The sequence below is a fragment of the Helianthus annuus genome, chromosome 16 (assembly GCF_002127325.2).
Source record: "Helianthus annuus cultivar XRQ/B chromosome 16, HanXRQr2.0-SUNRISE, whole genome shotgun sequence".
In the NCBI taxonomy this organism is placed as follows: domain Eukaryota; kingdom Viridiplantae; phylum Streptophyta; class Magnoliopsida; order Asterales; family Asteraceae; genus Helianthus; species Helianthus annuus.
In genome coordinates, this window is record NC_035448.2 from 201401861 (window position 1) to 201419897 (window position 18037).

Consider the following 18037-nt stretch of genomic DNA (forward strand, 5'->3'; position numbering starts at 1 on the left):
CATAGGGTCCATCTGTGTAATTAATTCTAATATAAACAAAAGAAAGGTAAATGTAGATGTTTGTGCCCTAATACATTGGAACCCGCTGGTACAAAAACTATCTCCTTGTACATGTTTGAAAATACTATAGTGCATGTTAACTAGTCATATCCCAAAGTTGTAGGTTAACAATTTTGCACCTGCATACCGTAAACAAAATAAACTTCCGAAAATATCCTTCGCAAGCAATGTAACAATGGAAACGTGGCTGCATCTGGTCCATATATTGAGTTTCAAAGTTTTCTCAACTCAATCGGGTTTTTCCCGTATAATTGACCACTTAACGTTAATGGGTTATCTCGTGCAAACCTTTTTATGGTGCGGGCCAAACCAGCAGTTTACGGTTGAAGTTTGGAACATGCCCATCGTTGTTTCTGTTTTGTTTTTACGTATGTCGTTTTGCTATCAAAATCATGGTCCAAAAACCTTTTGTTTTTTGATACTTACCTTGTGTTCATACGATGTTTATCTCTTCTTTTCTTATAGTTATTATATATTGCACACCTCATGTTTACAATAACTTTTAATTTAATAAATTAACATCACTTACCATTTCTAGTAATAGTATACAACTAAAAATGATGATGCTATTCTTTTACTTAAAAATAGAAATGCTACGTTTATAAGAAAATAGGCTTTAAGAGAAATAAGTTATGTTAACGATGTTTAGGAATAAAAATGAATTTATTTTAAAAACTATTTCTCATTTTTCCTTTCTATCAACATTTTACTTTTTTATGAATTACAATCTTAACACCGTTATTATTAACTACAATCTTCTCTTCAGTTACACCAACCACCCCTTGCCTTCACCATTCCTACTAGGGCTGGCAATTTTACACGAATACACGACACGAACCTACACGAAGTTAACAGGTATCGTGTATGGCCTTAACAGGTATCATATACCAAACAGGTAGACACGAGATTACCTGTTAATTTTCGTGTATAAACAGGTTAAATACCTGTTTACCTGTTAATACCCGTTAGTACACGATAAGAAATTAAATTAAATAAAACTCATTAGCCATGTGCATGTGGGTTCCTTAATTCCTTTCTATTTTCATTCCTCATTCAATTTAAAAAAAAAATAAAACCCTGAACTCCCTCTGTAACTCTCAGATAGCATGTCGTTTTCATGTTTTTGTCCGTGTTAACAGGTATTAACAGGTAATTTTCGTGTATACCAGTCAAACAGTGGTGTTAACAGGTATTAACAGGTAATTTTCGTGTATATCGTGTCGTGTTCGTGTTCGTGTTTGAAAAAAAGGACACGATAAGTTATCGTGTCGTGTTCGTGTATGTGATTTCGTGTATCGTGTCTTATCGTGTCGTGTCTTATCGTGTACGGGTATACACGATATGCCAGCCCTAATTCCTACTACGATTGTCATCTCCTCATTATCATTGGTAGGGACGAACCTATACCGATGCTACCTTGGGTAGCACAAGATACTATTTAAAGTGGCCCACAAAATATAAAATTTTGACCCGCTATGCATTTTCGATCGATATTATGCATTTTCGACCGATGTGGCCTTGGGTAGCACAAGATACTATATAACTTAAGAGAACATAAATAGTGACTTTTTCGTCCTTTAGTCTATTTTGTTATCTACTGTAAACTTTCATTTGCAACCCGTGTAGGTTAATCATTGTATTATTTTTTCTTTTACTTTAACCAAATTACATTTCTACCTCTAAATAGTTTTTTAAATGAACATGTTAATAACGTTTTAGACATATTTTTTACTTTTCTTTGCTATAACGAGTGTGACGATGGTTTTTTTTTTGTTTACTATTTTTTAACAAACGCGCTGATACTTTTTTGAACATGGTTTTTAACTTTTCTTTTTATTTTACTATAATGAGTGCACAGAAACCAACCGAGTTTCGATTGTTTTCTTTTTCGTTTATCGTTTTAACTTTTATTATTTACCATATTGTTTTGTCTTTTCTTATTATTTTAATGTTCAGAATCGAGTTACGTCGTAAATAGTATAACACATTTAAATATCATTTTGTTTAATTTTACAAATTTATTTATCTGTTATTATGATGTGCTATAAGTTCTGAATTTCAATTGCGTCATTGTCGCAGATAACTACGACTCTAGTTATTTTTAAAATTAAAAAAATATATGAAAACTAAAATCATTGATGCGAAAATAAATTTCCCACTTCTGCACAGCGAGAAAAGTAGAAACCAGATATTAATAGATTCAATTACTTGTAATGTTGGCATTGGAAGTTGTAAATTAATCTGGAGTTAGAAATATTGGATCTGGAAAGTTAGGTAGCCGATTAAATCATCCCGTGATTGGCTAAAATAGTAAAATACAATATTGAAGCCCATAATGGGTGATGGGTCCCACACTATAGATGAAAAAAAATCAATATTGTTATATTGCAAAAAGGTACATATTATTTATGCCAAATGTATAAAAGGACCCCTAAGATTTCTCCTATGATTGTTTATTCATACCTAAATGTCTTCTTTACATTAAAAGGACCCTAAGATTTCTCCTATGATTGTTTATTTATACCTAAACTAGGATTGAGACCCGCCGCAATGCGGCGGGGATTCCTTAGTTATAACTAAGTCGATCTAGGACCCGCACGTTATGTTAAACCTGTCAAACAGGGAAAAAAAGACGATGTAAAAAACGTTCACCTACACACACACGTTGCGTCATGTTAACTCGCAAAATTTAGAACGAAACGTAAAAACGTTAAACCAAAGACGCACGTTGCGATGTGTTAAGTCACAAAATTTAGAACCAAGCATATAGCGAAAAATTCGCGTAAAATGAAAACTATAAAGGACCAAAGTTGAAAGTAAAAAAAGTTATGAGGATAAATTGCAAAAGATAAAAAGTTTTGGGTTAAAAGTAAACAAACAAATAGTTTTGGGTTGAAAGTAATTTATTAAATACTTTTTGGTAAAAAGTAAAAAAAATCAATTTTTTTTTGAAAACCCTCAAAGCCAACGTTACGACAACCATATGCATAACCATTTTTTCTTTGAAAACCCCCCAACGCACACCCCGCGTTGCGGCGGGGCGTAAAACGGTGTCAAAAACCATCATCGACAACCAACACTGACTCGACCTAGGATATACGTGTTGCGACGAACCTGTCAAACATGGAAAAATAGAGGTAAAAACGTTGAACCACACATGCATGTTGCGTCGTATTAACTCGAAAAATTTAGAACTATACATAAAACGAAAATTTGCGAAAGATGAAAAGTATATGTAACAAAAGTTTTGAAGTTAAATTGCAAATAATGAAAAGTTTTGGGTTAAAGTTAAAAAAACAAATTATGTAGGGTTAAAATGAAAAAGGTAAAAACCTTTTAAGTTAAAAGAAAATTCAAGTTTTTTTTTTGAAAAAATGCCCTAAGCACAAATTACAACTCTTGTTGCCTATATCTGTTGCTTCTTTATAGTAATAAAATAAAATAAAATGTCTTCTTTACATATATTTTGTACACAAAATAGTGTGATCATCTAGAAGTTTTGGCCATTAGGTCGAAACGAGTTGGGTGAAGAACAAATTTACTTTTGTTGTGATAGAACGTTCTAAATCATATTAAACATTTCAAAATAGATTGTTCATTGCGATGCAAATCAAAAAGCAAATTCCTAAATCACAATCAAGGGACATAATGAGGCAGCTAAACTCACACACTAAGACACCAAATCAAAAATTATTGTAACACAAATCAACGTATTTGATTCAAAACGATGAAGAAACCACTAATGGAAGGTAAGAAACTTTACCAACAATTTTTGGATTGCAACTTGATTACAAACTGAGACTTGAGAATCGAGCAGCCTATCGCTTGTTGAAATGTTGATTGCAGGAATGGAGTAGTCAAACAGGAGTATGAAGGATTACTGAATCGAGAAAGGGGGAAGCAAAGGATAACCGAAAGTATGGAAAGGGGTTGTTGAACTAGAAACTAGGGATTTTTATTATTATTATTATTATTATTATTATTATTATTATTATTATTATTATTATTATTATTATTATTATTATTATTATTATTATTATTATTATTATTATTATTATTTTGGGGGTGGGGGTGCAAACTAACAATATGTCAATATGAAAGGAAACTTAGAAGGCCCCTTCCTAATTTATGTAACACGTGTTAACTTTTCGATATTTATTATACAAATAGACTAGTGTGAGGACACCCTAGTTCATATCCATCCAATAGTTTAAGATGTGATGTACATACAAGACATCCAATAAATAAAAATGTTATACAAGTGTTAACTAAATTTAAAACTATCATTTCCGTCCAATCAACTATTAACTTGGTTTTATTTTTACCGATTATGAAAAAACAATAGAACATCATACTTTCTTAGCTATTGATTATGTTGTTATAATGTAGATCAACATGAGAACATGTGGAATGTTTGTTCACAAATTCTCACTTGATTCTAATTTTAAGTATTCACTTCAAAGCTATTCATGTTTACACACAGTTCGTGAGAAAAAAATATTACTTTATAATTCACTGGTAACTTTTTTCGTTATCATAATCCATATAAGAAAAACAAAATTAGTATACGACTGACATGTAAAGGTCCCATTTGACATTTTAGTAGCCTATAACTTTGTTTTGACGGTTTAATAGTTCAACTAACGAATTGGAACTTAAATAGGACTACGTAAACCGCACGAGGCGTATAGCCTTTGTTACTTACATATATACATATTATCTATGGAATATGTAACTATGTATATGTATTACATCCATGAGCAATACTTTGATAAAACTTAAATTCTGAAGATGATAATGCTTCAAGCTGTTAATACGGAACCGTCAAACCAGCCGATCCAGTTTGCTTTTTCCAAATCCTAGTTCACAATTAGCAGCCCGACACATAACCAAACCAAACCAAACCAAAACCAATCGAATCAGCCACCGACAAGCCCAAATTGAAAAACACATGGGATTAATCTTGTATATATGCCTTACATTTGTACTATTCCACAACAAACCATATTATTCAAGGACATAACCATGCAATTTTACCAAAATAGATACACACACTATACTATTACTTTGCTCTCTGTCACATTTTCCCTCTCTCTCTCTCTCTCCACTCTCTGCTCAAAGCACAGACAAACGAAACCGAAAGAAACATGACATCCAAAGGTTTCTAGAGAGAGAAACAGTGCAATATCATCCAAATCATCCACCTGGAAGAAGAACAACACGACATTATTCATATTCATATCTTTCTGCAATAATATTATCCTGCAAATAAATGCATCACTGTAGAATCTTCAATCCTGACACCACAAGTACACGCATTGTATCCACCTGATTAAATCCCATCAATTTCTTCACAAACCCTAAACCCCCAAATCGCAAAAAGGTAAAATTTCAGCTTCTAACTACACATTTTTTTATTTTTTTATTAATTGTTTTGATTTGATGTATGTCCGTGTTTGTAATTAAGGTCAACTTTAGTGAATCTAAAGAATTTGTTTGTTATAATTCTTTTTTTTTTTGCTTCAATTTTTAATTTTATTTTAGTTGATGATATTAAAATAGTTAAGCTTGTTGTAGTGGTTTATTATTATTATTATTATTTGTTTTTCTTTTGGTAAATCTTTCACTTTCATTAGACAAAGAAAGTGAAAGCTTTAACATAGAATCTATGAGATCTTTGATGAATGATTTCTTTTTAATTATTTTACAATTTTTTAAACCAGATTCTGCTGTTGATTATCAAGGGGACTGTTCAATTGTTTGAGAATCTGCAAAAAAAAAAAAAAAAAAAAAAAAAAAAATTGACTAAATAGCAAATTGAGATGAACTGATCAGTAGATGAACTGATCAGTTTGAGAAAGATAAGAAAATTAGGGTAACTGATTTGAAGAGGGTGAAGAATGGAAGGAGCATGGGATCATTTTGGGGAGATAGCAAATGTGGCGCAATTAACGGGGCTAGATGCGGTGCGGCTGATAGGGATGATTGTTCAAGCGGCTAGCACGGCGCGTATGCACAAGAAAAACTGCAAGCAGTTTGCAACGCATTTGAAGTTAATTGGGAATCTTTTACAACAACTTAAGATCAGTGAACTGAAAAGGTATCCGGAGACCCGTGAACCGTTGGAGCAACTCGAGGAAGCGTTACGGAGGTCTTACATTTTGGTCAATAGTTGTCAAGATCGAAGCTACCTATACTTGCTTGCCATGGGATGGAATATTGTTTACCAATTCAGAAAGGCCCAAAATGAAATCGATCGTTATTTGAAGATTATTCCACTCATCACTCTCGTCGATAATGCTCGAGTCAGGGTAAAAATTCCATCTTTCAATTTCTTTTTTTGTAAACGTGAGAACCCGTTAGTGAAAACTCACCGACTGTTTTAGTTTAATGAGTAATTTCTAAAAAAAAAATATTATTCTGAGCAGGAAAGATTGGAATATATCGAATACGATCAGCGTGAATACACATTAGACGATGAAGATAGAAAGGTGCAAGATGTAATTATGAAACCTGATCCTTCGCATGCCGATACCGTAATTTTGAAGAAATCGTTGTCATGTAGCTACCCGAACTTACCCTTTAAGGAAGTTATCAAGAAAGAAAACGAAAAGCTTCAATTGGAACTACAACGATCACAAGCTCACTTAGATGTAGGCCAATGCGAAGTAATTCAACATTTGATCGAGGTTACACAAGTCGTCGCCTCAAAATCTCAACACGAGCAAGATTCACCCAAAAAGACTTCCAAGAAAGCTGACGTCAGCAGCGATAAAGAAGTTGAAGATGAGAGCGATTCAGAAAAAACCGCACACTCAAATACAAAGTTAGTATCTTCTTTTAGAAATTCGTTTTGCAAAATAACAATCATTCGTCGAAAGATTTTTAATGTATTTGTTAATGGTCTTGCAAAAGCACTTCTATGGTTTTGTACGGACATGATTTTTCGTCGTCTCAAGCATCTTACGGCGATGGAGAGTGGCATTCGGATCTACTCGGTTGTTGTTCGGAGCCTAAGATGTGTATGTTCTGCAAAACATTATCTGAAATTTTACTCTTTTTTATTATTATTTGCAAAAAATTAAAACGTTGCCATCGGTTGTCGGTTTGTATAGGCATAAAGACTTTCTTTTTTCCTTGTGGGACATTTTCAAAGATTGCAAGTGTTGCAACAAACAGGCACATGAGTAAGATTCTTTTTACATTTGCAGAATAAAATTTCAATAGCTCTTTTTTCTGTTATTCGTTATATGTATACGACCATATCTTTTAACAATGTGGATGACAACATATTTTGGTCTGTTGGCGCGATGTATATTCGCGTTTGTTTGTATTGAACAGCTTCCGGAGAGGCCTGCAATGAGCTGATGGCGTATTCGCTAATATTATCGTGCTGTTGCTATACTTGTTGCATCAGGGGGAAGCTTCGAAAGACCTTCGATATCACGGTAATGCCACCTCAGCTTTGTACCTCATTTCTTTGAATTCCTTGAGTTAGTTGAAGAGGTGGCAAAATGGGCAGGTCCACCTTTTATTATAGCATTTGAGATTTGTTATAATAATTAGTGTCAAATGGGATTTTTAAATATTATGTTATATGGTTTTCGAATGCAACACTTTTGAGGGATTTGAACCTACTCAGGGTGGGTGGTGTGATGACTTTCTGTCACATGTTATGTGCTGCTGCTGTGCGCTTGTTCAAGAACTGCGTGAAATTGAGATGCGTGGAATCCATGGTATGCTACAATTTAGCTCAAGTTTTATTCCCTAACGCGCGCGCGCGCACACACACACATATATATATATATATGAGTAAATTACAAAAATCGTCCTTTATGTATGTCACTTATTGCAAACTGTGTCCTTTGTCTTCAATAATTACAGAAAACAAACGTACTCGATGTTTGCAAACCCTTGCAAGTTATGTCCTTTAGCCCTAACTCAGTTAATTTTTGTGGTTAAATATGACCAAATGGACCCCACATGAGGGTATTTTGGATATTTTACTCTCATGTGGGGTCCATTTAGTCATATTTAACAACAAAAATATCCTCATGTGGGGTCCATTTGGTCAGATTTAACCACAAAAATTAACTGAGTTAGGGCTAAAGGACATAACTTGCAAGGGTTTGCAAACATTGAGTACGTTTTCTGTAATTATTGAAGACAAAGGACACAGTTTGCAATAAGTGACATACATTAAGGACGATTTTTGTAATTTACTCTATATATATAAACAATCGTTGATATCAATTTTAGGAGGTGTTCACTGGTTTTGATGAAAGTTCTAGGCCGACCTGTTTTATCGTTTGGCGGTTTAACGGTTTGAACAATATTTTTTTTTTGTATAATGATAAAAATATTGGAGGAGCCCTGTCCCACATCGAAAGAATAAGACCTTCCGGTTGTATTAATAAGATCTTGGGTTACTCCCTCTATCACCAATTGGTTTTAGAGTGGAACCCCATAGACTTCAATATGGTATCAGAGCCATGGCTCTATGTCAGCTCCGGTTAAGGCCACGTGTACACCTCTTGATAGACTGGGTTACACGTGCGGGAGGGTATTGGAGGAGCCCTGTCCCACATCGAAAGAATAAGACCTTCCGGTTGTATTAATAAGATCTTGGGTTACTCCCTCTATCACCAATTGGTTTTAGAGTGGAACCCCATAGACTTCAATAAAAATGTTTTATAGTTATACAAGTAATAAAAGTCAAACGGCCTGTTTGGTTTACACAGCCGGTTCTAGGTTGCAAAACAGACTGAACAATTAAACCGCCAAGCTGCGAAAACTGAACAGTTTGGATATCATACCGGCTGTTTGTTTCAACGGTTTTTGACACATCTACTAGTTACAAGTGCTTTTGCGGTTCTCATAATTCCCAGATTAAAGTTAGTTATTTATATATTAAGCGTGATTGGTGGGGTGTAATTATTGCGACTAAAATGTAATATGCAGGTCCTGGGAAGACACAAACAACCCCTCCATCCTCACAGTATATGGAATCCTGAAGTTAATTATATAGATGTTAGAACATGAATTTTGTTATATATATAGCTTTCTTGTCATTGTTAATACACTTTTCATAATATTTCTACTTTAAAGCATATATATATATATAATGTGAAAAGTGAAATTATTATTTTTCTTTTTAATATTTCGTCGTATACTATTTGTGTTTTGTGTAGCATTAATACATCCTCACAAATATGAAATAATCTCAGGTCGACTAGAACAAGCTCCGTTTAGCTAAAGTTTTGGGGGGGGGGGGGGGGGAGGGACGTTGGGGGGTTCGGTCACCAAGTCGTGTGAGTTTCAGGTCTAATCTCATATATGGATACTACGTTTCCATGTTAGCTATCCTACTAAGGGTATCTTTGTAATTTTGACATTTTATAATGCTTATCGAGATCCCATAGCAAGGCGCTACAACATGAGAAGGTTATATGTGATAAATTACAACATCAACGGGGATGTTCGGTTGATCTCAAAATGTTGGTCCGGGGGAGATCTAAAGTCGAAGTACTAAACGAGTAAAATAATAATTAAAGCTACTTAATTATTGTTTGAATTATCTTAGTTTTAGATTTAATTAATGTTTAATTGTTTAGAGATAAGTATAAGTAAGAATAGGAGTCCTAATAGGATTAGACTGTTTCTAGTATTTATATTCCTTGAGTCTTGTAGTTTTATTCATTCACAAAAAGTTAACAGAAAGTTAAATTCAATTTCTCTTTTTACGTTTACAAGCTTCTGTACCAAGTTAACAATATGTACAATAAGGGGTTTTTCAACCACTCGATCTGAGAAATGTTATTTTCCTAATTCCTTGTTCCTGCAATCATAAACCAAAGGAATGAAAAATGAATAATGATATCATCTAAAAGCGTATGGTTGTTCAAGTGCCTCTTCATGAAGACCAAGTCGTTTCTTAACCACCAAACCACTCACCAAGTAACAAATGTAATTGTCCCAATCAATTTTTTTTTTAACTTTTAAATATTCCAACCACTTCACTATATTTTATCAGGCTTCTATACACCGGCATAGGAAGACCTAGACATCCCGTAAGGCACCACGTATAGGTAGCCATAGCGCAATCACCAAAAACATGATCTATAGTATCCGAAAAATCAATACGAAGCGGACATAACATTCAAAACCTCAATACGTTTACCATCCAAGTTAACTCTAGTTAAAAGTATATTAATCAACACTATCCACACATATATAAATGTAGATAAAAGCAAACTCATGGTAATGGTAATAGTGACGTCGAATTTTTATTATTATAAAAGATAAACGAAATTGTGTTTCTAATAAAAAAAACAAAATAAAAGTGTGTCATATACTCATATCATGTGTAAATAGAGCCATGCAGATGTTGAATATGAATTGGAATGTGAAATGTGTTTGAACATATATGACCTTTTCTATGTTTGCTTGACAAATTTGTGTTGACATTTCGTATCATAATTTTTGCCACCACTTAATTATAGAAACGTGTTTGTGTAAATTTTAGAGTAGTTGATGCTATATAGGATTTAGGTATAATTTTATAAAGTCGGGAAAGGAAAATAAGTGATGGATTCTGGTGTATTGACAATCCCATGATCTTTTGAAGTGGAGGTTATGGATTCGAGTCTCACCTGTAGGAAACTTCTCTAGGTTGACTTAGAGGTTTAACACAGTGGGCCTTCGGGAGATCGGTTTCCACTGGAATGGTGACGGGCCGATCACCAGCGTTATTTATGTTCGCAGGCATGGGTGACCTTTTGCAATTGAGTTTAGCCCAGATAATCAGACTTTGTTGGTCATTAAAAAACGAATAGGAAAATAAATATTTTCAAGTTAAAGAATTGTGTCCAAATGAGGTTATAAACACGTGTTTAATCTATACTATATTATAATGCATGAGGCAAGGGCATTTTAAGATACCTAAAAAATAAGAACTCCCCCCCCCCCCCCCTTTATTTATAGAAAGACCCCTAAAATGAGGGTAATTTGTTCTTTTAAACACTATTTATTTTTTAGGCCCTAAACTTATTACACTTAAATCCCTAAGGTTTTATCTAAATTATAGATAATTAGTTACAATTCACCCCTCCATAACAAACTTATAATGTTTTTTACTTATTCTTGACATATCTTATAAACTATAATGTTTAAAAAAAATCCAAAGATAGCATGACGACCTACACATTTTTGTCGACGTTTCGGTAGTTGTCTTGTTCAATATCGACGCACGAATTAAAATGTACAAGTAGTTAATGCTTTAATGTACAAGTGATTTAAGAAAATAACAACAAATAATCTTTTTCGTACATAATGTGTAGATAAAAATAGCCACCTGTTTGAAAATAATCTTACTTTCTACTCTATCAGTCCCCAATGATGTAAAATATGTAATGTTATTAGCACATGGTTCAATTAAAAATGTGATTAATTGAGTACAGAACATGCTTGGAACACAATCGAATGTCTAAAAATGTTAGACACTGATCGAATACAGAATACACAAAACATATGGAACACAATTAAAAAAAATACAAATTCGAATACAGAATACACAAAACAGTGTTACAACCTAAAGTCCGAGCGAGGGATATTGCTTCCAAGCATGTTCCGGCATCAACTTAGCCAGTAGTTCCGCAGATACGCCTTTCAACACTGTATAAAAAACATGTGGTACACAATCAACTTTACAAATTCGAAGAAATGATTTCTGACATATTGAGTGATTGTTTTAGCATAAATGAAAAACCGTTTTTACCCATTACGCTATAGCGCGCTACATAACAACGTGCATATGAGATCCCATTCACAAGTTCCAATCCCAGCCCATCACTATCCTTGAAACTCTTAAGCCCAGCTACCAAAAATTGAACTCCTTAGCCCATCTAGCCCATGCGTTTAGCCCGGCTCACATACAAATAGAACAATTTATGAAAACAATAAAAAATAACATATGTAAAATATGACATATTGAGTGATTATTTTAACATAAATGAAGATATTATGTGTCACATTTTAAATTATTAATATATCTTATAAAAACTAAAAAATAACCACAACAAACTTCCGAAATAAAGGGGTGGCATCTAAAATTAAACCCTAATACTTACTACTATAAATACACAGCAGATTTCCCCTATATCAAGTGCTAAACAAGTTCAGAAATGGATCCAGTTCTGAATTCAAATGTTGTGAAAAAACAAACATGCAAGATTGAAAATTCTAAGGTTAGTTTTTTTATATCGCAGCTGTGAATAATTGTTTTCTTTTATTTACATTTATGTGAATGTTTAACTTATTTGGATCAGAATCACTTGCATGACGAACAAGCTTCTAAGGTATTGATTTTGCTGGTTTTTAACTATTATTTTTGCATATATCTTTCATATTAACATCTTCGTTATCTATACTACATGTGTGTTTTATTGCAGGATCATGGTGATAAAAGTATCGAAATAATTTCTCATAGTGCAATGTTTAGTCCTTATAAGTCTAATCTTCAACGTGAATTTAGTGAAGAGGTAATTTTAAAGTTTATTTGATTTTTTTTAACTTTTGTATTCAATTTTTGTCCTTTTTAAGGATCGGAAGTATGAGTCTCAAAGGAAGAGATCCAAGAGACTCTCTGAATGAAAATAGAGTGAGGTTATCAGTTTAGATGATTCTGAGGAAGATGATCAAGAAGAGGAACTAGAAGACACAGCCGATTCAAGCACAAAGAAGAAAACCGAATTAAAAATTCCCCAAGTGTCAATTCAGAAGCGGAAAAGATTTCATTCAGCATAATATGAAATCTTTCAAGTGTTTTTATTTTTTTTTCATTTTCAGTTATGTTTGTTCTAGACAATTTCATTTTCAGTTGTTTTGTTTTCATTTTCAGTTGTCATTTTCAGTGTTTTAAAGATTTAATGCAGTCTAATAAAGTTTATTTTATATTTTAATTTTAGTTTTAGTTTTGGTGTTAATATAATGCACTATTGACCATATTAATAAAGATATAAACTCTTAACATCCTATTTTTTTATAAAAAAAGGTTCTGGAATTTTATAAAAATATAATTTTTTTTATATCTGTAAAAAAAAACGAAATTTAAGAATTTAAGTTAAATGTCTAGAACATACTTACAAGTCAATGAAAATTTTATACTTAAAGTTTATTGGATGGATACAATATGGATATTTAAAAAAAGTAATGAACTTTAAAGAAAAGATTATACTTTATAACTTAACCAATAAGATAAACATACTTTGCAATTATAACTTACCTTTTATTTTTTGTCTTTTGATTATTAATTTTTATAAAAAAACAAAACTTTATTTCTTAAAAGAAAAGAATTTAAAAAAAAACTATATAAATACTAAATTTTGTTGCATGGTTTTAGGGATTATAAGTTAACTATGTTCTTATAGATTATATTAGTCAGTTTCAAAACAACTCTTATATGTTGACTAGATACATTTTTTATGGATTCTAAGTTATAACCAGATTGTGTTTACATTTTTTAGGGATTATTAGTTAAAATTAAACTCATATAGATAAGATTAGTTAGTTGAAACAAACTACAGGTTATTAAGAATTCGTTTGTTTTAAAGTGCTATATATACAACTCATTTTCATTAGTTTTTATATAAAAAAACAAAACTTTATTTCTTAAAAGAAAAGACTTTTTTTTTTTAAAAAAGTTTGTAACAAGTAAAATGAATAATAATTTACGATCTTTACTATATAAATACTAAATTTTGTTGCAAGGTTTTAGGGTTATAAGTTAACTATGTTCTTATAGATTATATTAGCCAGTTTTAAAAAAACTCTTATATGTTGACTAGATACATTTTTTATGGATTATAAGTTATAACCAGATTGTGTTTACATTTTCTCAGGGATTATTAGTTAAAATTAAACTCATATAGATAAGATTAGTTAGTTGAAACAAACTACAGGTTATTAAAAAATCGTTGGTTTAAAAGTGCTATATATACAGCTCATGACATATATCCACCACAATAATAAAAATATTATACAAATAAGAAAACTACCAGAAATGAGTGGTGCAATGCAAAGTATCGCCCCCGCCGCATCGCGCGGGCACCCTACTAGTAGTTATAAATGTAATTATAGAAAGAAAAGGTAATATTAAAAGTATAATAAAATATTATTTAATTAAAAATATAATAAGTATGTTGCAATACCGACTAAAATTGATCCCCTATCTCCTTTTTTATTTCTTATTGTTATGGAAGCTCTTCATTGTATGTTGGATAAAGCGGTCGAGATGAGAGAACTGGAGGGGATACGGTTTCGTAATGGTGAGAAACCGTTATCCCATTTATTTTATGCCGATGATGCACTTCTTATGGGAGTTTGGTCGAAAGACAATGTTGAGAAGGTGGCAAGAATTCTTCGGGTGTTTCATATTTGCTCGGGTTTAAAAATTAATATTCATAAGTCTCAGTTGTTTGGTATTGGGGTTCAGGAAGGAGAGGTTGATAGTATGGCGAATGTTCTTGGGTGTCGGGTGGGGAGTGTTCCGTTTGATTATTTGGGGATACGGGTTGGAGCTAATATGAGTAGGGCGTCTATTGGAGTACGGTTATAGAATCGGTTCAAAATAGGTTGTCTTTGTGGAAGACAAAAACTCTTTCTATAGGAGGTAGGCTTACATTAGTTAAATCGGTGTTGTCTAGCCTTCCTATTTATTATCTGTCTTTATACAAGGCACCGGAAAAAATTTTAGAGCAACTTGAAAGATTGATGAGGAATTTTCTTTGGAGTAGATCGAATGAGGTGAAAAAAGTTCATTGGGTGGCGTGGGAGGTGGTGACCACACCAAAAAAAAGATAGGGAGTTGGGAATTGCGAAACTAAAGGATGTTAATTTGGCCTTAATAGCCAAGTGGGGATGGCGGTTCACAATAGAAAAGGATGCTCTTTGGCGGAGAGTAGTGGAGTTCATTCATGGTGGTAGAGGATTGTGGTCTTTCCTTCCAATTAAGAAGGCTATCACGGGTTGTTGGAAGTCGATTGCAAGTTGGCTAGAGAAAGGCATCATTCAAGATAAGAAAATAAAGCAATTTATTAGATGTTCAGTGGGAAAGGGGGACAGAGTTCGATTTTGGAATGATATTTGGTTAGGTTCGGTTGACTTAAAATCTCGATGGCCAGGTTTTATAGGTTAGAAAAGAATAAGTTGTGCACAGTGGCAGAAAGATTTAAAGAAATTAGCGGCGAATGGTCGTTTTCGGGGGAGTGGCGAAGGGGCTTCTCGACGGTGGAGGAGATATCCGAACACCAAGACTTAACTGTTATGTTACAAGGATTTTCGATCTCCAATGTGGAAGACAAGTGGTCCTGGGATGGTGACACAAGTGCCCTTTTTTCGGTGGCCAGCTTTAAAGCTATTTTACAAAAAGATAGGGGTGGTAATCGAGCTCACAGCATGAAGTGGGAAGGTTGGGTTCCAATAAAAGTTAACATGGTTTCTTGGAGGGCCGAGTTTGATAGGCTTCCCACCCGGGGGGCGCTTATGAAAAGAAGAATAAATATAGTTGATGTGTCTTGTCCTCTTTGCGAGACCGGGAATGAAGTCAACCATCTTTTGGTGGGATGTGGATTCTCGTATGGTGTGTGGATTTTTATTTGTAAGTGGTGCAATTTGGATCCGTTTTTTGCTTATGATGTTGAAGATTTAATGCAACCAGAGCCGTTCTAACGTTTCTAGAGGCCCTAAGCGAACTACAAAGTCAAGGCCTTATTATTGGTATAAATAAATTGAGATTGAGATTTGAGACATCGAATAACCAGAGCGATGATTTTTCCTAATTTCGCTCAATCCGCAATCAATTTCACATTGCTTACTCAAAAGACGCCAACTAGGGTTGATGTGTTGCGTGCGTGGACAGTGCGGATTCCTAGTGTAAAATTCTAAATATTGGGCCTAGAAACGTTGTTTAAATGACAAAAAAAAAAAAAAAAAAAAAGAAAAACAAGTCTAATATATGAAAAGAAATAAAATTGGAGGCCTTTATTTTTAGGTGGCCCTAGGCCTTAGCCTAGGTTGATAAGCCTTACGGGCCGGCTCTGAATGCAACTATATAGGAATGTTCATGGCGGTAAGTGGAGAAAAAAGATTGTTAGAGGCATTGTCATGGTTACGATTTGGGTTTTATGGAAGACACGAAATCCTAAGGTTTTTCAACATAAATCAAGGCAAGTCACAGAGGTTGTAGCAGAGGTGAAATCTATTTCATTCTTATGGTTAAAACATAGATCGAAATTTAAATGTATTGTTTGGAATGATTGGGCCAAGGATTCCTTGTATATGTGTAATTAGTTTTGGGCGTTCCTCGGTTTGAGGTGCTGCCTAGTGTTTAATGAAAGTTTCTGTTCAAAAAAAAAAGAAAAAATTGACTAAATGAGGGTCCATGTCACCCTCCAAATATGCATAGAAGTGCAATCTGGTTCATGATGTTGTAACAATTCTACACTTTTGATCTTTAATTATTTTTTTCGTGTGGTCCATTGGCCATTACGTTATCTATAACACCCTTTAATCCTTTTCGAACTATTGCTCTTTATAACCATAGCTAATATTAATTTTATTAATTAAACAACTCATGACATGCACAAGAAAGTTAGAATTAGGTTAGGTTCTCAATCAGAATGGCTAACAGGACTTTGATTGACATAGGTCTATGACCGAACCGATGTGTTCGTTTATTAAGGAATGAGTTTGTTAATGAACTGTTCAGTTCACGAACAGTTAACGAACGAGATTTCTTGTTCGTGTTCATTCACTAAGGAAATGAACGTGTTCATGAATTGTTCACAAACATTTACCAAACACAAATGAACTCAAACAAATATTCATGAACATAAATGAACACAAACAACGTTTATGAACACGAACATATATTCAATTTAGAATTAAATTCACATTTTATATAACAAAGATTATGAAGTATCCACCAAAAATAAATAAGCACTTAACATAATTATCCGAACACAGTTGATATAATTATCAGAAACATGATTAACACAAATTTTAGAAGTTTGTCAAAATTTAACACAAAGTAAAATTGAAATGATCAAATGAGGGATATTAGGGGAAGCATATAGTATAACTAGAGTTTCAAATTTTTAAAAAATAAAAATAGTAAAACAAAATACAACATACAAAAACCTTTAAATGAATGATCACAAATGAACATAGATTAGCGAACATTAATAAACACATTACTGAACGTTTATGAATGTCGCAACCCCCACCCCCTATCTGTCCCGGGAACGGGTGGCCGCGAGAATTCAGTAGTGGTGGTATCGGTGTTTATCAATTTGGCAGCGGAAATTTCATCAGGACCGTAGTTAGGAAATATTTTATCAGAGTAAAACACCACATTTTATATAAATAAATATATTGGGATAAAACCCAAGTTTTCATTACAAACTGATTTATAGGGGTAAACCCCATTTTATTGAAATAAAACGTCTTCTTTATTTAGGTAACTTTTATAGCCACTTTTCCAAGCCTTCAGTGTTGTCCAGCTGGCTTCTAGTTGGCTTTCACATTTTGTTACCTGAAACACGTTTAAAAACATTTTGTCAGTGGGAAATACTGGTGAGTGAATCCCAGTTTAATCAAGAAGAGTTTTATTAATTCACAGTATTGAGAGCGATTACAATGTTTACATCTACACAATTACTCATTCAGTACTGTCAATCCTGACTGGTGGGTCATATTACCCATTGGCTAACTCTTTGTCCAATGGTAACGTGTTCCACATTTTGTATACAAAACCCCAACATACCGGCAGTAATTGAAGAATTACAAAGACTCAATCACTGCTATTTATAATTTAATAATTAAGGTTTTGTAAAAACAGTTTATAAAAAGGTTTACAAAAAAGAGATTACTCACATTGCTGTCTTAAGTTTTCCTTTAGAGTTTCCTGGTGATTATCTAT

The 18037-nt window shown here is 33.2% G+C and overlaps 1 protein-coding gene across 2 annotated transcripts; it reads left to right on the forward strand.

The window, feature by feature from the left end:
• The first annotated feature begins 5111 nt into the window (after window positions 1-5111).
• LOC110915517 (protein MID1-COMPLEMENTING ACTIVITY 1) lies at window positions 5112-9220 on the forward strand. Of its 2 annotated transcripts, XM_022160232.2 has the most exons (8): window positions 5112-5443; window positions 5784-6371; window positions 6489-6886; window positions 6976-7082; window positions 7176-7247; window positions 7402-7508; window positions 7703-7796; window positions 9022-9220. In XM_022160232.2, exons 2-8 carry the CDS (start codon window positions 5961-5963, stop codon window positions 9072-9074), a joined length of 1242 nt encoding a protein of 413 aa, XP_022015924.1. In that variant the 5' UTR covers window positions 5112-5443; window positions 5784-5960; the 3' UTR covers window positions 9075-9220. The 2 variants fall into 2 exon arrangements, with proteins under 2 accessions (XP_022015924.1, XP_022015925.1); XM_022160233.2 differs by lacking the exon at window positions 7703-7796.
• Window positions 9221-18037: the final 8817 nt, after the last annotated feature.